We start from the raw sequence: 18304 nt of genomic DNA, 5'->3' as shown, positions 1-18304 counted from the left end.
TTGCTCATGCTCGGCAGAGGGGACCCCGGGACATGTGCAGACCCATCGGCTAGCAAAGCATCCTGGGTACCTATGGGCAAAGGGGACCCTGCCTTCAGGCTGCCCCCTGCAGGTGAGTGCAGGAGCACACCTGACCCCATGAAGGCTCAGCTGTATGCTCCAGCCACTTGCCTGGACCCCCAGCTGGACGGGGCTGGGCCTGCGTCACCCTCACGGGCTCCTGCAGGAGCCAGGCTGGATCCTCCGCTGTTAGCCAGGGCAGGTCGGCATCGCCTGCCCCAGCCAACGGGAGCACCTGCTGGCACCAAGGCTGAGCCCAGCAGCTGGGAGAAGGGCGAGTAATGTCCTGTCCCCACTCGCCCACCGTAGGGTGCCCCACGCAGCAGAGAGACTAGATGGCCTTGGGGAATGGGATTTCACCTGCTACAGCCCAGCTCGTGGCATGGCCCATGGGGCTGTATGGAAGGGGGACTCCTAGTCCGTGGGAGGGCATATATAGGGCAGCGGCCTTGGGGCTCCTAGTCTGGGTCCTGAGAGCGGAGGGGTGCTCAGGCTTCCAGCTCATGGTGCGGCCCTTGGGGACAGAGGAAATCAGGCTCCCAGCTCACCTCCAGCTTGCCAGGGAAGAGGCTCTCGAACTTCTTCTGCAGGCTGAAGGTGAAGGTGAGCCAGCCCATGTTGGAGGCCTCACGCCCCTGCCAGAAGTACACGATGCACTGGAAATCTTCCTCTGGCTGCTTCTCCTCCTCCTCATCTTCCTCCTCCTCCCCTCCCTCTCCGTCCCCTTTGCCGCCACTCTTCTTCTTCTTCTTCTCCTCTGCCTCGTCCTCGTACTCCACCGGCACCCAGTACCTGCCGGCATGGGGGGGGGGGGGGAAATCCCGGTGATGTGGGGGGGGAGGGCAGCCCCAGTCCCACCATAGCCCAGAGCTCTCCCAGCCCCAGCAGCCCCATGTCACACCTGCTCAGGAGCTTAGGGGGCCGATGGTAGAGGATCAGCCCAGAGGGACGGGGGCTCTTACAGCTGAGAAAGGAGGTGGCGGGGGGCACAAGAGCTGCCCGGAGAAGGCAGGGGAGGGTGTTACCTGCACAGGAAGACGTAGCAATCCTGCGTGTGGAAGTGTCCGAACTCCTCTTCGGGCAGGCGAGCAAACTTCTTGCCCTCCAGGACAAAGCCCTCCATGCCGTCCAGGTCCTCGTTCCACTCCTCCATCAGCTGTTCCGCCTGCACCCCACGCCAAGAGATGCGCACACTGAGGAGGACGTTGCAACGGGTGGCAAGCTGGCGAGGCAGTTAGCGCTCTGCAGGGCAGCCTAGGGGACCCTGGGGCCAGTCCTGGTCCTGAGAATTGTGTGTGTGTGGGGGGGGGGGGTTGCAATGTCCTTTTCCCCACACCCTCTCCCAAATAAGGGGAGATCCAGGGCCCCAGAGGCTGGGGCCAATGCTTCCACCGGTCAACTGAGCTCCACTGAGCTCGGGCTGCAGGTCCCGCTGACCGCCGGGGCTCGGGCTGCCAGCCCCAACTGCCTGGCCCCGCTCTCCCTGGGGCTTGGGCTGTCTGCCCTGCAACCGGGTCCCACCTGCTGCCTTCAATGCCCAGGGTCCTCTGGCCGCCCTTAGTGAAATTTTTCTGGCAAACCCCCTGTAACGTTCTGCGAACCCCAGTTTGGGAACCACTGACTTAGCAAGATGCAGTGGGACCAGCCCACACCCTCTCTCTCTCCCACCCCAGCCTTGGCTGCCCCATGGCCAGTTGGAGGGGGCACAATGCTGGTGCCCAAGGACTCAGGAGGGGAAGCCTAGGGCAGCTGCATTGGCAGAGAAGGTCCCAGCCCATCCCTACCCAGACAGGAGGAAGGGCAGGCCCAGATGACTCCCCTGAGGGTCTTTCATTTACCCCTCCACCCCCGCGTCATACCTCCGTCAGCGCCATGGGGGGCTGGCGGGGCAGGAACAGCGCCGTCAGGTCAGCCTTCATCTGATCCTTCTTCTCGGTGTCTTTCTTCACCTTGCCGGCCAGCCCCTTGGCCTGCAGCACGCTCTCCGCATTGCGGGTGTAGTCCACCTTCAGCACGTCGTCCCAGTTCTTGAACTTGGACTTGAACACCTGCGGGGGGCGGGAGGAGAGAGACGCCGGCACGGGGCGCTTCAGCCTCTCCCGGGGGGCGCGGCCCCCCTGCCTCCCCGCAGGGCAGCTCCCAGCACGGCTAGAAGGGAAGCGAGACAGATTCTCCCACCCCACAGCCCGGTCGGGCCACTCCAGGGCGGCAGCTGGCCAGACCCGAATTCCCCAGCCAGTCCCAGCGCAGCTCCGCTGGCCACCCCCGTGGGGCAAGGCGAGCCCGGGCCCCAGCAGCCCCCGTACCTGGCACTCGGTGCCCTCCAGGTTGCGGATGACCATGGCATGCTTGGGCCGGTGCAGCATGCTGCACAATTCCTGCCCCAGCTTGAGGGCCGCCGCCCGCACCAGGCGCGGGGACTTCCTGCCCACCCAGATGAAGACGTCGGACCAGCAGTCGAGGATGTACACGGCCTTGGTGTCCAGCAGGCTCTGCAGCTGGAGGGCAAGCGGGAGAGGAGGGATTGAGTGGGCGGGGGGAGGGGGGACTGCCCCCTATTGTGATCTCCCCCACCACACCCAAAGCAGGACCTGCGGGGGGCTAAGCAGGCTGCCAGCCCAGCACCTTCAGATAACTCTCCCTCACAGAGAGGGCTGCCCGGCCCCTCGCCCTTCCTCGGGGCCAGGCCCTGGCAGCATCCTCCAGCTGGGAGTAGGGCCCGAGCTCAGATTCCCACCCTGATTCCCCGCATCCCGCCCCAAAACGGAGGGGGTTTCCTGACAGGCCCCACCTCCCACTGGGCTGGAGATGGAGAACGGGGCCGCGCCCCGGGGAACAGCTCTCCCGCTTGGGTGGGGGCCGCCCGGGCCCTTGCCCCAGGGAACAGCTCTCCTGCTCGGGGGCTCCGACCACTGCTGAAGCAAGAGGGAGAAGTTTTTCGAGCAGGGCCCAAACTCCCAACCATTTCCCACTCCAGAGCCTGGCGAGAACAGGGGCGGGGGAGGAGGCGGTTGAGGGCCGGCAAATCTCAGATCCTCCATCCACGTACCCAGCCCCTGTGGCCTTAGCGGGCACAGCCCCTCCCCAGCCGGGTGCGGCCTATGGCACACAGCCTGGTGGAACAGACCCCTCCGCCTCTGGCCCGCCTCACCCCGCCCCACCATACCAGTCGCATCTCCGGTAGCAGGTCCACCTTGGGCCGCTTCTGGTGCTCCACCGAGAGCTTGTAGTTGATCTGGGGCAGCTCCAGGTAGCCCAGCCCCAGGCCGACCTGAGCCGAGGAGAGAGGAGAGGGATGAGAGGGGGTGGGCAGAGACAAGTCACAGGGCACGAGCACCCCTCTGCCACAGAGAGACTCCCCTGGGGGCACGCGGAGCGGGAAGGGATCTCTACCTTATAGAGCTTGGGCTTGGCTGGCTGGAAGTCGTCAGGGACGTTGGCCTTGATCTCCTCGGGCTGCCCCCCCAGCACCTCCCAGAACTCGGGCGGCTCCTGGCTCTGGCTCAGGAGCGTGATCTCCGCCTTCCCTTTCCGCTCGTTCTTGTTGATCTTCTCAGCGAAGAGCCTGGGCGGGACGATTCGGGGGAGAGGAGCAGGCCAGAGAGACTCCAGTTAGATTCCAGGCCAGCCGCGCTCCTGGGGCCAGGCGGGGCTCACAGAGCAGCAGGGGGCACCAGGCCTGGCCTGCGACAGCAGGCGAGTGTGGGGGAAGGCCACCCGGCCCACGATGGCAGGGGGAAGGGAAGGTGGTGGGAGGTCACGTGCCCCGTGATGGCAGGTGGGAGGCCAGAGGGATGCCATGCCCTGCGACTGCCCATGATGGCAAAAGGGAGGGCAGGTGGCAGCCATGTCCTGTGATGCCAGAGCGGCAGCGGGTGCCTTTCACACATCCCCTCGGCTCTGGAGCAGGCTTTGCCCCGTCCGGCCAGGCGAGCTGCCAGCTGGCACGTGTGGCAATCACCCTGCTCCCCGACGGGTGCTGCTGGAGCGGGAGCAGCGGCTGCGAGCTGTGGAAGGGGGCAGAGCGCACTCGGCACCCCCCAGTGTCAGCGTCCGCTGGCTCCATCCCTGCCTTGCCCCCCCAGCTGCCCCTCTGCGGACGGTACCTGGCTTTGGTGGTGCTGCTCAGCGTGGCCTGGCTCCCCCTCCACACGGAGATCTCAAGGCCGTTGTCCAGGAGGAAGACGAACCTGGGTGGGGGAAAAGAGGGGTCAGTGTGGTGCACCGCGGACCCCAAGCAGGGCTGAATCCAAGAGCTGAGAGGGGGGCTCAGTGGCAGAGACACCCCCGCCCCCAAGTTGGTAGCTGCTCGGGGCAGCAGGGACAGGAGAGAGCGACTGGGCCAGTGGCCTCCGACAAGCACAGCAATGGCTTGGCTTGCCGGCAGGGGCGGGCAATTCGAGCTCTGGAGGGGTCTGCATCGTCACCGCAGCACCCGAGCCCCTCCCAGCAACGAAGGTGTTTACCCCCGAGCCTGCGGGAGGCAGGGCAGAGCTCGCAGCCCCACTGCCCAGACGGGACAGGCCGAGAGAGGCCCTCGCCCATGGTCACCCAGGGAGCCTGTGCAGAGGAGGGAATGGAGCCGAATATCCCCAACCCAGGGCGGTGACGGGAGCCTCTGCTGACACGCACGGGGCCCGACGTGGCATTCCCGCCCGCCGCCCTGGTGTTAACACTGCAGGCTCCGGTCCCGGCAAGCGAAATCACTACGATCCCTGCAGCTTCTGCTCCTGGACAGGGGTCTGTAGGTCCCCTCACCTATCCTGGCAGGCCAGTCCCCGCGCCCCACAGGCACGGACTTGGGTGCCGTGTGTCTGCAGAGCGTCCCAATCCCCCTCCGCACTCACCGGGGGTCCAGCGAAGCAGCCTTAAGCGTCACGGGCTCCAGCTTAATATTCTTCTTCCCGTAGACGCGATACAGCCTGCAAGGACACACGGCACGCAAGGGGGGGGGTCACGAGAGAGCCCACTGCCTGAGGAGAACCTGCCCCCACAGGGGCACCAGGGTGACAGCGCGCCCCACAGGACTGGGCAGCAAAGCGCTCAGAATGGATCAAGGGGTGGCTTGGCCTCTGGAACTCACTGCCACAGGATAATAGAACACCTCAAGCGCTCTGTCGGATTCCAGATGGGCTTAGACCTTTCCGTGGCACCCATGGTGACAGCCGCTTTATTCATGAGGCCTCCTGCTCGAGGGGAGCAGAGAGGGCCTGGAGAAGCTCATCCTCTGGGCATGTGTCCAGGACTGGCGTGCCCGAGCTAGGCAGCTTCTCTGTGTCTGCACGCCACGTAATCGTGGCGCCGCAGAGGGTGGCTGTGGCCGGTAGCACCCCCAACCCGCGGCCCCCCTACCTGGTGATGTACTGTGCATCCTCGACGGTGTAGAAGCCGCTGGCCGAGCCCCCCTCAATGTAGGAGATCTCATGGTCGAACACCTAGGGGTGGGGAGAAGGGGTCAGCTGGGAGCCGGCCAGCCCGCAACAAAAGGGCGAGGGCTGGCTGCAGGGGGCTGCGCCCTGTCGCAGGGAACCTGGAACTGCCAAGTTCTCCAGCCTTGGGACAGCTGGAGAAGGAAGGGGGGGGTCTGTACAGGGGTGGATTGTCTGTATGGGGTTGTGCGGAGGAGCTGGTAGCTGCAGAGATGGGGGTGGGAGGAGGAAGGCAGGGAGGGAGGGTCATCAGGTCGGTCGAGGGGGGAGGCACCTGGCTGAATTCCTCGCTCTCATCCCCCATCTCCTCCCGGACGGTGCGGCACTCAGCCCCCAGGTAGTTGCGCAGGTTGACGGCGTGAATGGCCGCACTGGCCTTCTTGTCCAGCGTGGCCTCCTGCCCGATCCAGTAGTAGATCTCCCAGGTCAAGGAGCCGCTGTCATCCAGGAACGTCTGCGGGGAAACGCCAACAGGCAGAGCCGTCGGTGGGGCTGGAGGAAGCCAAGTGGGTCACTCGGGGGGTGGGGGGGGCCTTTCCCTGCTCTCTGGGCCACCCACAGGAGCCCCACCTACCCACATGACCCTGGGAGGCTCCCTGCAGCCTGGCACAGCATGGGGCCCCCAGCATGGGAGGAAGCTGGAGCCCACATAGGGGTGACTGGGATAAGGGAACCATTCCCGGTATCAAGCGGAGTGCCCCAAGGGTCGGTCCTTGGGCTGGTTTTCTTCAATATCTTCATAAATGATCTGGAGGATGGTGTGGATTGCACCCTCAGCAAGTTTGCAGATAACACTAAACTGGGAGGAGAGGTAGGTACGCTGGAGGGTAGGGATAGGATACAGAGGGACCTAGACAAATTAGAGGATTGGGCCAAAAGAAATCTGATGAGGTTCAACAAGGACAAGTGCAGAGTCCTGCACTTCGGACGGAAGAATCCCATGCACCGCTACAGACTAGGGACCAAATGGCTCAGCAGCAGTTCTGCAGAAAAGGACCTAGGGGTTACCGTGGACGAGAAGCTGGATATGAGTCAGCAGTGTGCCCTTGTTGCCAAGAAGGCCAATGGCATTTTGGGATGTATAAGTAGGGGCATTGCCAGCAGATCGAGGGACGTGATCGTTCCCCTCTATTCAACATTGGTGAGGCCTCATCTGGAGTACTGTGTCCAGTTTTGGGCCCCACACTACAAGAAGGATGTGGAAAAATTGGAAAACATCCACCGGAGGGCAACAAAAATGATTAGGGGGCTGGAACACATGACTTATGAGGAGAGGCTGAGGGAACTGGGATTGTTTAGTCTGCGGAAGAGAAGAATGAGGGGGGATTTGATAGCTGCTTTCAACTACCTGAGAGGTGGTTCCAAAGAGGATGGATCTAGACTATTCTCAGTGGTAGCGGATGACAGGACAAGGAGTAATGGTCTCAAGTTGCAGTGGGGGAGGTTTAGGTTTTTCACTAAGAGGGTGGTGAAACACTGGAATGGGTTACCTAGGGAGGTGGTGGAATCTCCTTCCTTAGATATTTTTAAGGTCAGGCTTGACAAAGCCCTGGCTGGGATGATTTAGTTGGGGATTGGTCCTGCTTTGAGCAGGGGGTTGGACTAGATGACCTCCTGAGGTCCCTTCCAACCCTGATATTCTATGATTCCCTTCAGACTGTCACTCGCCCCGAGAGGCTGGGACCTCGGATTTTGTCTGGTCTTATCTTCCGCCCACAGTATTAAACCTCTTGACAGGAAACCCTTTGAACCTAGGGAGGGAGCGTGGCTAGAGCAGGAGATCAGGACCCCCTTCAGACCAGTGTACTATCTGCACCTGGGAGGGAGCGTGGCCTAGTGGTTGGGGGGGGAGGGGGGGTTGTGAGCCAGGACTCCTGGGCCCTATTCCCAATTCAGTCCTGCCTGACCTCAGGCGAGTCACCGCGCTGCTCCATGCTCACTTTCCCCAGGGGATTGGGGGCTCAAGGCCCTGGGTCACGCTCCAGGCACCCGGCAGGAAGGCATGGGGGCAGGGCAGGGCAGCGCCGGTACCTTCAGCACAATGTAGCAGTCAGCTTCGTAGAACTTCCCGTTGAAGGCCTCGTCCACCAGGGTGGGCACGAAGTTCTCGATCTGCCAGACGGAGACACCGGGGATCTGCCCCACATCCTCTGTGAAGAACTCCGAGTAGTTGAGCTGGGGCTTCTCCAGGCTCTGGTCCCAGCGGCGTGTCTTCGGGTCCGTGTATTTCATGTCCCCGTTCTCCTGTCGGGTGCGGGGGACGAGAGGGCAGTGAGGAGCGGCCTGGCTTCTCTCCACTCACAGCCCTAGGCCTAAACCTTGGGCCACGTTCGACCCCACACAGTGTCCCTAGACGCTGAGAATCTTCCCAGGAGCAAACGGGGGCTGGGACCCGACATTCACGCCAGGCCTCCGGCGCCGTCCCCAGCAATCGAGGCTCCTGCCCGGAGCTTGGCCGGCCACGCGCAAGGCAGAAGCGGGATCCAGCCCGCTGCGTCGGTTCCACCAGGGCTCACGGGAGTGACGCCAGCAGCTTTGACTCAGTCACCCAGGGAGCGGCTGGGTCGGGACAGTCCCGAGCCCAGCTGCCCAGGAAGGCCTGGTCAGTCCTTACGCCCGGCAGGCAGAGTGCCTTCTGCAGACGGACGCCCTTGTTCTGAACCCCACGTTCAGACCATACACGAGGCTGCGAGTTCTGATCCTGGCTATGACGTGGACTCTCCCCCGTGGCCGGGGGCAAGGCAGCGAGGCCTGCGTTCTCAGGAGCGGCCTCTACCGGCGGGTGCCCCCATTTCTGGGTGCTCATCGGGAGGGAGCTAGGGCCGGACGAGCAGAGGCACTGAGCGCCGGCTCTGGCCTCGGGAAGGGGGTGGACGCACGTGGGCTGCGGGAGGGAGGGAGCCGAGGTGGAGAAAGGGGTGTGTGTACTAGACAGACAGACGGCACCCACCTCCCCACCCCACCCCTTCCTACCTCCAGTTTCTTGTTCTTCTCTTCAGCCACATCCGACATCCCCTTCAGCACCTGCTTGGCCTGATCGTCCTGCGCGGCCGAGTCCTTGCACCTGCGAAGCCGCGTCTTGCGGGCCGCGGGGTCCTTTGTGCCGCTGCCTGGGAACACGGGCAACGTGCGTGATCGCAGCCCAGAAATCACCCACACCTACTCTAGGCAACGGGCTGGATGGGAGACCCTCCCCCGCGGGGCGCTCTCAGCCCAAGGCGGGAATCGCCTGGCAGTGCCGGCCCCGCGGCAGCAGAGACATGCCACCGCATGGCCAGGAGCCCTCGGGTTCTGGGACTCGGCTGCCAGCGTCTGGGATTCCCAGTCCTCCCAGCTCCCCGGGAGCCAGGCTTCAGCTGGATGGACATTGCCACACCCCCGCCCCCCATTGCCCCTTGGTTCACCTGCTGCAGCTGCGGCCACGGTGGCGGGCGAGGCGCCAGCCAGGCGCAGCTGGTTCTGCAGGGAGAAGTCGATGTTGTACCACTCAGAGGTTTTGTCCACCGGCTTGGGGGGCATCACCAGGTTGGGGTTCTCCCGGACGTCCAGGATCTGCAGGGGCATGGGAAAGAGAGGTCATCCAACACCAGCCACATGAGTGATCTGGGCACCAGCTGGTTCTCGCTTCGCCCTGGAGAGCTCAGGGGGCATTGGTGGGGGGCGGGGATCCTCCCGTGCCCCATCAGGGTTTAGGGTCAGTGTCTGATGGTGCAAGGCTACAGTTCAGCAGGGCGAACGTGACTTGTTTCCCAGGTGCTGGGGGTTGGGATGCCACGCCCTCCCCTGCCAACACGAAAATCACGTCCAGGGGCCCAGGCTTAATCCAGCCAGGAGAGCCCATGGACAGCCAAGCACCATTCAGAACAGATCAGACGACCCCGGAAACGGACCCTCGCCGAACGCACCGGTCGTCGGCGGGGGGCTTCTCCACCACTCCCAGTGCAGCCCCGGCGGGCAGGGATTCTGCGCCAGGCAGGGGTGATCCAGGATCTCCCCACTCACTCGTGCTGCACGGCATAACCCCCTTCAGCATGGCACCAGCTCGCTAGGCCTGGCTGGGCGCCCCAGACCGAACCGCCGGGAGGCAGAGGGAGCAAAGGGCTCTCAGCTGGCTCCATAGGAGCAGCTCCTGCCAGGGATGTGCTGAGCCAGGGCGAGGGGCAGCACGATCAGTAGGACTGGGCATGGAGCTCGAGCCCCACAGTGCCTTAGTTTAGTCCCACTGCCTTGCTGCATGGCTTGAGGTCTTACCCCTTAGAGCCTCCGGCCCACGTCCTCAATGGGTTTAGGCTCCCAGTTTCCTACCTTTGTGCAGTGGGATTATCCCGACCCAGTACATTAACTCAGGTCACCACATGGCTGGCCAGGGGCGTAGAGAGCCTCCCCGCTGCCCTGTGTCAGACCCAGCCCATCCGGGGTGGGGAGCACAGGCTGGCACTGCTGGTGGGGTGAGCCTCCGCAGAGGGGTCCAGAGCGGAGCCTTGCCCTCCGCTCGCACACCAGCCCACACTGCCCTGGGATGCATGGATCCCCCCAGGGACCGGCTCCCACGGAAGGACGGGGCCTGGGACATCTGCCCAGAGGGCGCCGGCAAAGCACAGAGGCCCGTCCCTCCACGGTCTCACCTCGACGTCTGTCAGGAAATGAATAGTCTCTGGCAGGGTGACCAGGCGATTCTTGTTGAGCACCAGCTTCTTCAGCTTCGTGCACCTGGAGGGGCAGACAAGACGCTAGGAGAGGCCTGGCCCCCGCCCCCGAGACACGCTGCGCTGATGAGCTGCAGGGCAGGGGGGACCAGGAGATCAACTACAGCCAGAAAGTCCAGAGCCCAGAAGGGGAGGAAGGAGGGACGCAGGACGTGGAGGGGACGCCGGCTCAGCCCGAGCCGAGTTCTTCGATTTTCCCTGCTCCGCGTGTCGTCCATCTGTCCCGTCCCACCCGGACGCTGCTCTACGCTCAGGCCCAGCTTGGACCGCAAGAAATGCGGAACCCTTCCTTCCCCTCTGCAGAACGCACCCACCAGCCTCTCCCTCCCCTCCACCCCAGACATGCCAGGGAAGGGGGCGGCAGCTCAGAGATCTGCACCGAGCGGGACTGCCCTGGAGAAGCCAGACTGAGTCACGAGCGCTCAGCGCAAGGGATCCACCCCGGCCGGGCTTCGGAGGGGGCTGTGAGCTCGCAGGGGGTGGGGCGGCGTCTTTCGCAGCCAGGCTGCGGACGCTGTTAGCAGCAGGCGAGCTCTGCACATAGCAGGGCTGATGTCGGAGGTCCTGAGTCCCCACCAAGGTCAGCGATGGCTGCGGGTATCAACCTCTTGGGCAGACCAGCCCTTTGCAGGCGTTTGGGGCGGGTGGGTAACCGGCAGCCAGAAGGCGCACAGGGATGGAGAGGACCAGCCGGCCTTGCCGCTCGGATCCAAAGCGAGCAAACGGCTTCCTTCCCTATCCCCACACAGCAGCCACCCGGGGGAGACTCTGCCCCAGGCTGCGTGGCGTGGGGATCCCGCTTCTGTCTCCCCAGGCCAGGGCGGCAGGCGGGTCGCTCACCTGCACAGGCTCTCGGGGATCAGCTCCAGGTTGTTGTTGGCTGCCATGAACTCCTCCAGGCTGGTCAGTTTGCCAATGCCAGAGGGAATGCCGTCAAAGTCCAGCTTGTTGGAGTTCAGGTAAAGCTTCTTCAGCTTGGTCAGCTTGCAGATGGCAGACTGGGGACGGAGAGACACACGCGCCACAGATCAGGGGGAGGCTGTAGCCTGGGCCCCTGGGCTCTGCAGGGGCTACTGTCCAGGGCATCCCGCCAGCTGCTTGGACAAGTCACTTAGCCGCTCCATGCCTCAGTTTCCCCAACTGTACCATGGGGATAACACCATCATCTTCCTGCCAGGGGTTCTGTGAGGATAAACCCATTACAGACCACAAGGGGCGCTGAAGCTATGGGAAGGGGGCCCTAGGAGCTCTTAGCTTGGCCTGAACCAGCAAGGAAAGCACTGGCCTGTTGAGTCAGAGGATGGGGAGCCAGCGGGATGCTGGGACCAGCCCCTTGGGTCTGTGATGCCGCTGTGGCATTCACAGCTTCACAAGCCAAGGACCAAGGTCCAGAGAAAGCCACCAGGCCCGTCCCACGGAGACTGTGCCCTGAGCTTGGCCGTGGGAAGCCAGGCAGCTCCCTGCTGTCGTCTCGGGGGAGATCGCTACGTACGGGCAGCGAGGTGAGCTGGTTCCGCGACAGGTTGAGGGTCTCCAGCTGGGTCCACTGGTCGATGCAGAGGGAGAGCTCGGAGATCTGGTTGCTGCTCAGATTGAGACGGCGCAGGCTGGAGAGGGTGTAGAGGCACTCAGGGACCCGGCTCAGCTCGTTGCACGCCAGGTCCACGTCTGGGGAAGAAGAGCAGAAGGGAAGGGCAGCCACCCACCGGACTGGGCCCAAGTCAGCTGACGGGCACGGACAACCCAGGGCTCTGGCTGGGTTACACAGTAATTGCGAGTGCATGGACATGATGCCAGGATAATATAGCAGATCCCGGCCTAAATGCATCCACTTTCACAGGGACGGGGCAGGCAGCCCATCTAACAGCTGCCCTGTTCCCGGGGTCAAAGCCTGGACCATCTCCACCAATAGGAGCCTGGCCAGTGGGGTCAGGACCATTTTGGGGGCCAACAGCCACACAAGGCGATTGCCTCCATCATCCTTGCAACGGCTTGCCCCACCCAGCCATGTGGCTCGTGCTCACAAGAGGAACCTTAACTAGGTGGCTGTCCCAGGGCGCTCTGGGACTGCAGGAGAATCTATGCCATGGGCTGCCCACGCTGGGACTGGGAACAGGGGCTTCTGGGTAATTTCCCCAGACACAAGGCACTGCATTGTGGGATGGAGGGAGGAGGAGCAGCTGGACCAGGGACGATGCAACAGTTGTGGGTTGCCATCAGGGAAGATGCCGCTGTGGGTGACGGATTCAGCCAGGCCTGGTCCTGGGAGATGCACCCGGCTGGCTCACACAATGCTGGGGACAGCCACCGTGTGCGGACACAAGCCGCCATGCGGGTGGCGTGAGCTCAGCCAAAGGCTTGCTGGGAGTGGGACACCTTTCTCCGAATGCAGGGCCTCCCGGGCTGCACTCGTCGCTGGACTGGCCCTGTTGCACGGCAGTAGTGGGAAGGAGGCCCGGAGAGGTGCTGTTTCCCCATGCCCACCTTGTCCCCACACGTGCCCCCTCAGCCCCGGACTCTGGGGCGAAACTCCACGGGCAGCTCACCTGCGAGGTTGGTCAGGCCTTCCAGGCTGGTGGGCAGATTGCTCTGTGTGCGCTGAGTGTTCCTCAGGTGCAGGGTCTGCAGAGCCGTCATTGCAGGGAGCTGCCTTTACATGGAAAGAGAGAGAGAGAAGCAGTGAGGGGAGATCCACTGCTGGGTTGAGCCAGGGACTGGAGGGGAGATCCCGGACGGGAGGAGACCAGGACCCCAAGCTCTGGTTCAAGAGGAGGCAAGATGCAGCACGTCCACACCAGGACTAGTTTAAACCTGGTCTCAGCTTCGCTGGGTTTCAGCCCAGCTCCCCAGGGACATGAGCCCATTCCACAAGAGCCATCCCTGCACCCGGCTGGAGGCCAAGGGGGGACTGGGCCGTGGGAGCCGGATCAGCCCTTCCTTCCTAGAGGCCGAGCTGCTCGTTCACGGCAGGCGGGGGACAGGACCTGTGCCTGCCAGAGCCATGCAGAGAGAGATGACCCGTCTTTAGGGCTGTGGCTGGCACCATGAGGTCCAAGAAACTGGTCTTATTTAAAGACTTAAAGGCCGGATCCAAAGCTTCGGAAGGGCTGTGGGTGGGGTTTCCATTGATGTCCTGGGGGGCTCTGGATCAGGCCCCAAAAGGCTGACCGTGTCCCTTCTAAAAGGGCTCGCTGGAGAAGGAGCAAAGGGGCCCCCCAGGCTGGGTTCTCAGGCGTTTATTGGGGAGAAGGCCTTTCTGGTTGTCTTTTGGTGGCTACTTTACCTCTCCAGGCCGATGCAACCAGAAACCAGGCAAGAAACTGGACCCACGGCTGGACAAGGCTCTTCCCAGCCAGGCCCAGGAGAGCAGCTAGAAGAGCGTCCAGCCAAAGGGGACCTCTCCTGAGTGCGACCCGCCCCCAACAGCGCCGGCAGCCTGCACCCCCGCCCGGCGGCGCAGCGGGACACCCCCCTACCTGAGCTGGGCGTGCAGCAGCGGGTTGTTGTTCAGGATCAGGGTCTGCAGGTGCACCAGCCGTCTCATCTGTGGGGGCAGGCTCTCCAGCGTGTTCTCGCTCAGGTCCAGGTACAGCAGGTCCGTCAGGTTGATGAACAGCTGGTTGGGGATGTTATCGATGCTGGAGAAGAAAGATGAGCCGCGCTCGGTTTACCAGCCAGGAGAGGGGGAGGAAGAGCTGCACCACCCCATGCTGGGACGGGTACGGAGAGATTGCCGTGTCGACACACCCTATCAGACGTGTCCGCAGCACGTGGAGATGTCCCCAGGCTGGCTTTGAGCTTCGGCCAGGGAAGCAGCACGGGCCAGCTGCTCGAGAACATAGCCAGGGTCCTGGGCTGGGTCGTGCAGCCTCACTGCTGTGGTTATCGGTGCTCACTCAGGTCTCCACCTGCAGCAGTCACCCCCCCGCCCTCCCGCCAACTGGGTGCAGACACACGCCCAGGTGCTCAGATCCCCACTCAGAGACAACAGAGCTCTCAGCTCCCTCCCCGGCACAACAGGGAACGGTGAGGTGACCCAGCCTAGTTACCCAACACAGCCGGGGGCACGATCCTGGCGGCGACGCACAGAACGGGGATCTCCCGGGTTCCGACAGGGACACCAAGGATTTCCCTGGCCCGGGGCGGGAAGGCGTTTACGTGGAGGAGCCGAGCAGCATGGGACAAGCGCACAGTGATCTTTACCAGCTGCTCCAAGCGCCCCTCGCGTCAGTTCCGCCTCCCTTCTCTCACACGTCCCCAGCCCCCAGAGGCGCAGGCCTCCCCTAGATCCGGAGGGGGGGGTTTGTTTGACAGGGAAATCCGTGCCTGGTGAGCCAGGGGTCCCTGCCTGCGTGCCCCGCTGGTGCAGCCGGCCCAGGAAACCCCTGCACGCAGCCTTGGCTGGAACCCCGGAGCAGCCAGACCCACCTGTTGTGGCCGAGATTGAGCACCAGCATGTTCTTGGCATTCTCCAGCTCCCGGGGACACTCTGTGAGCTGGTTGTAGCTCAGGTCCTGGGGGCAGGGAAGCAAGAGAGCTGTCAGGAGAACCCCTCCATCCCAGCTGGCACGGAGCGGCCCACCCAGCAACAGCCCCATCCCCCCCAGCCAAAATCAGCCCCCTCCCACCGCTGCAAGGATCTCCAGGGCCACACTGCTGAAATATCTGTGTGTACATCCAAAGCCAGGACGCGGCCTCCAGTCTTTTTAACCTAGCCGCGGTTTGTGCGACCTGCCCAGCGGGCCACAGGGACACCCCTTACTGTGCCATTTCCAACACAGCGGCAGCCAGAGGCAGCTGTCCTTCGTCGGTTCCCTTCAGAGGGGCATCAGTGCCGCTAATTGAGTCGGCAGCTGCCAACTACCTGGGGGAGCTCATGTGCATTGGGGTCTCACACCAAAACGATGGCTGCTTATCTGACGTTTACTTATTTCTCAGCTAGAGCATAGTGTTTACTAAAGAAGGATTAGGAATCCCCAAGGATATTCCTGAGCAGACTAGATCAGCTTTAAAATGGAGATGAATTTAGAGGTCAAGCAGGTTATGATGTGTGTTATGGTAAAGTGCATTACAGTAATGCCCTAAGGTCCTGATCAGAGGTCAAACTGGGCATTACCATAATACACACACTGATAACCTAAGGTCCCAATCAGGATCTGGGCTACATCGTGTTAGGTCTTGTACAGACCGATAGGAAGAGCCTTGCCCCGAAGTTAACAGCCTGTCCCTTTAAAAAGAAGATCCAAGAACAAAGCCATTATAGTATACGTAGCTGGGTTCCTTGGGGAGAATGTGGCCTATCGACAACAGCCAGGTTTTATTAATAAGGGCCAGGATCGTGAAACCTGCCAAAGAAAGTTACACTCCCAATTCCCATGGAGAGTCAATGGGAGTTAGGCACTTTTTTTACAGGCTCACCCTCGGTAAACAGGACGGTGCCTTTACATCCAGGAATCTCAAACAGTCACACTTTGCGGCACGGGTACATTTGTAAAGGGTTAATCAAGGATTAATAGATGTTAGAAGCATGTTGCAAACGATCAGGTAGAACGTGGTATTAGGTAGGCGTGGAAGGATTAGATAGTACTGAAAAGTATCGGTAAACGTCGATTTCACCGCACGCACACACCAACGACCGGGAAAATATTTCCAACAGTCAAAATGTACGGACAGGCAAAGTCAGAAAAGTGTTGCTCGAGAACCTGGAGTTTGATTGAAGGAAATTTACTTATATTATATATATTGACCTGGGACGTTAACAATTTGTGTTTTCATGGTTCTAAGGCTTTAGCTTTTTGAATCTCAACATCTACGGTCATTGGCTAATCTCTGTCCGACACCCCCCCCCATAATTTCACACAATTGAGATCATTTAAATTGATAATCTAAAAAATGCTTAAAAACAAACATTGATTATTCTTCATTGAAACTGTAAAATAAATTAAAAATCAAACGCTGCTTCGCCCCGCTATAGGTGGGGAGAAGCACATAAGTACGTGGGGTTAGAGATAGTTCTAAGCCATCGTTTATAAGTGACCTTTGCTGCTATTGGACTTTAACAACCGAGGAGCCATTTGTTAAAACACCGATTTATTGAGCCTGTATAGCGTTAAGCCATTCATGAATGTGCCCTTAAAACAAAGCGTGACTCAAAGCCATTCAGAAAGATGGGTACAATCCCCATTTTAAAAAGTGGCGCAGACAGGCAAAGAGACTTGGCAGAGGTCACACAGCACGTCAGTGGCAGAGGCAGGAATTTAACCCTGCAGTCCGGGCTCTCACCCTTTGCTCTAATCACTAGACAATGCTACCTCTCTTTTGGGTTGATTGAGCATGCTGGTTTAGGATTTCCTTCCCCTCCCCACTGATGCTGTTGGAATCTCTCTGCTTCTTTAGTTGCACTGCACTGATTGGGTTAGGAGAGCAAGGAGGGAACCGGAGCGAACAGGGAGCACATACCAGCACCGAGAGGTCATCGAGCTGGAAAATGTCATCAGGAACTCCTGAATTCTTCAGGCTGTTCGCTCGAGCCACAATTGCCTTAAAAGGGGAAGAGAGATTTATTGTCAAGGCTCTGGATCCAGGCATGGCCCGGGCCCTCCCAAGCCCCTGACTCAGCACCCGCGTCGGAACGGGGGCAAAGACCGACCAGACGTGAGCAGGTCCCACTGGGCTGAAAGGAGGAGGATTAGCAGAGGGAGGCAGCATGTGGAAGGGAGGGCTAACGGGGACAGAAGAGAAGCTGGGTGGGATCAGAGGAGAGAACAGAAAAGCTCCTGCCATATGGAAGGGAAGCCGTGGGTTGGGGGAGGGGGGTGGATAGCAGCACATTCAGCCTCTCAGCCACAGCGCTACATCCAGGGATCTCCTCCGACCCACCACCAAACAAAACTTTGACCAGACCAAGGGCCCAATCCTGTCAGCTCCCAGCAGTGCCAATGAGTGTTAAGGGTGTCCAGCCTCCCCCACCCCCCAGAGAAGGGCACCGGCACCCGCCCCCCAGGGAAGAGCCCCAGGCTGCATCTCCACGGGTGCCCCATGCTGGGCCACATAAGATTGGGGTCAGACCAAAGGGTCAGACCAAAGGTCGGTCTAGCCCAGTGTCCTGTCTTCCGACAGTGGCTAGTGCCAGATGCCCCAGAGGCAATGAACAGAACAGGGGAATCAAGTGATCCATCCCGTCACCACTAGCTAACAGGGGTTTCCAAGTGTAATGTGACACCCCCATCTGGAGGTTAAAGCCTTACATATGCTGACAGTATCGACATGGGCACCGAAACGGACCTCCGCAGGCGGGGAGCCCCAGAAGGCAGAGCCCCTCTCCCCTGGTAGCTGGGGGGGGGGGGGTAACCATTTAGCCCCAGCATCGCTCTGCTGACCCCGGCAACAAGACGCTTTAAAAGGCATGCAGCCCCGGCAGCCAGGCGCTCTGCCCGAGAGCGGCCCAGGGTGCCAGCCCCTTGATGGAGCCGCAGCCAGGAAGCCGGCCGGGTTACAGAACAGCAAGTGGTTCAGGAAGTTACCAAAGCATTTGGGGGGTGTGTGTGTGTGTGTCTTTGTGGACTAAGCTCTCCTTCAGGGTTTGCAGCAGATCCAAAACATTCGCCAACCAGAGGGTGGGGAGAATCCGGCTACGGAGCAGCCAATCCCTCCTCCCCTGCGCGAGGCGGACCGGCTACAGCGGCCACTCACAGACCCCGGGGAGGCATCGGCGCTCGCTCTTGGAACTGCGAAAGGAGATGCAGCGCAGGACGCCTGCATGCAGGACAAGCCAGTAACTGCAGACAAGACCAGCCCCCCTGCTGAGGCAGCCCTGGAGCATTTCCATGCAGCTAGAGGATTCAGCCTCTAGAGCGGGGCAAGTTTCTAAGGTCACATTGAAGAGCTCGCTGGCCCTGTTTGGACGGGTGCCACTTGAAGCCCTGGGGAGCTCTCCAAGCTCTTCCATCGGCCCAGCTGGGCTTCCAGTCTGGGATCTGTCCAATAGACACGTCCGGGGCGGGTTCATGTTGATCAGTGGGAGAGGAGATGCCAGCAGCTAGGGGCTGGCTGCCGGGCATCTGCAGAGAAGCGCTCTCCCCTGGGGCAGCAGGGTGCTGGGCGACAGAG

The 18304-nt window shown here is 61.4% G+C and overlaps 1 protein-coding gene across 1 annotated transcript in view; it reads right to left on the bottom strand.

Moving 5' to 3' along the window:
* Nucleotides 1-18304, bottom strand: part of FLII (FLII actin remodeling protein) — a 28418-nt gene that overhangs the window by 4933 nt on the left and 5181 nt on the right. The window contains exons 4-23 of the mRNA XM_077828383.1: nt 16655-16735; nt 14624-14709; nt 13672-13833; nt 12742-12845; nt 11688-11863; nt 11036-11193; nt 10115-10199; nt 8894-9041; nt 8463-8599; nt 7521-7733; nt 5764-5943; nt 5413-5495; nt 4908-4982; nt 4167-4250; nt 3454-3625; nt 3227-3331; nt 2367-2558; nt 1920-2108; nt 1086-1225; nt 609-852 (exon numbers count right to left, since the gene is read on the bottom strand). Of these exons, the coding sequence (XP_077684509.1) occupies nt 609-852; nt 1086-1225; nt 1920-2108; nt 2367-2558; nt 3227-3331; nt 3454-3625; nt 4167-4250; nt 4908-4982; nt 5413-5495; nt 5764-5943; nt 7521-7733; nt 8463-8599; nt 8894-9041; nt 10115-10199; nt 11036-11193; nt 11688-11863; nt 12742-12845; nt 13672-13833; nt 14624-14709; nt 16655-16735 (2814 nt within the window). The remainder of the gene's footprint in view (nt 1-608; nt 853-1085; nt 1226-1919; nt 2109-2366; nt 2559-3226; nt 3332-3453; nt 3626-4166; nt 4251-4907; nt 4983-5412; nt 5496-5763; nt 5944-7520; nt 7734-8462; nt 8600-8893; nt 9042-10114; nt 10200-11035; nt 11194-11687; nt 11864-12741; nt 12846-13671; nt 13834-14623; nt 14710-16654; nt 16736-18304) is intronic.

Source organism: Eretmochelys imbricata, chromosome 10 (genome assembly GCF_965152235.1).
Source record: "Eretmochelys imbricata isolate rEreImb1 chromosome 10, rEreImb1.hap1, whole genome shotgun sequence".
NCBI lineage: Eukaryota > Metazoa > Chordata > Testudines > Cheloniidae > Eretmochelys > Eretmochelys imbricata.
This window is presented reverse-complemented; position numbering and strand designations above follow the sequence as displayed.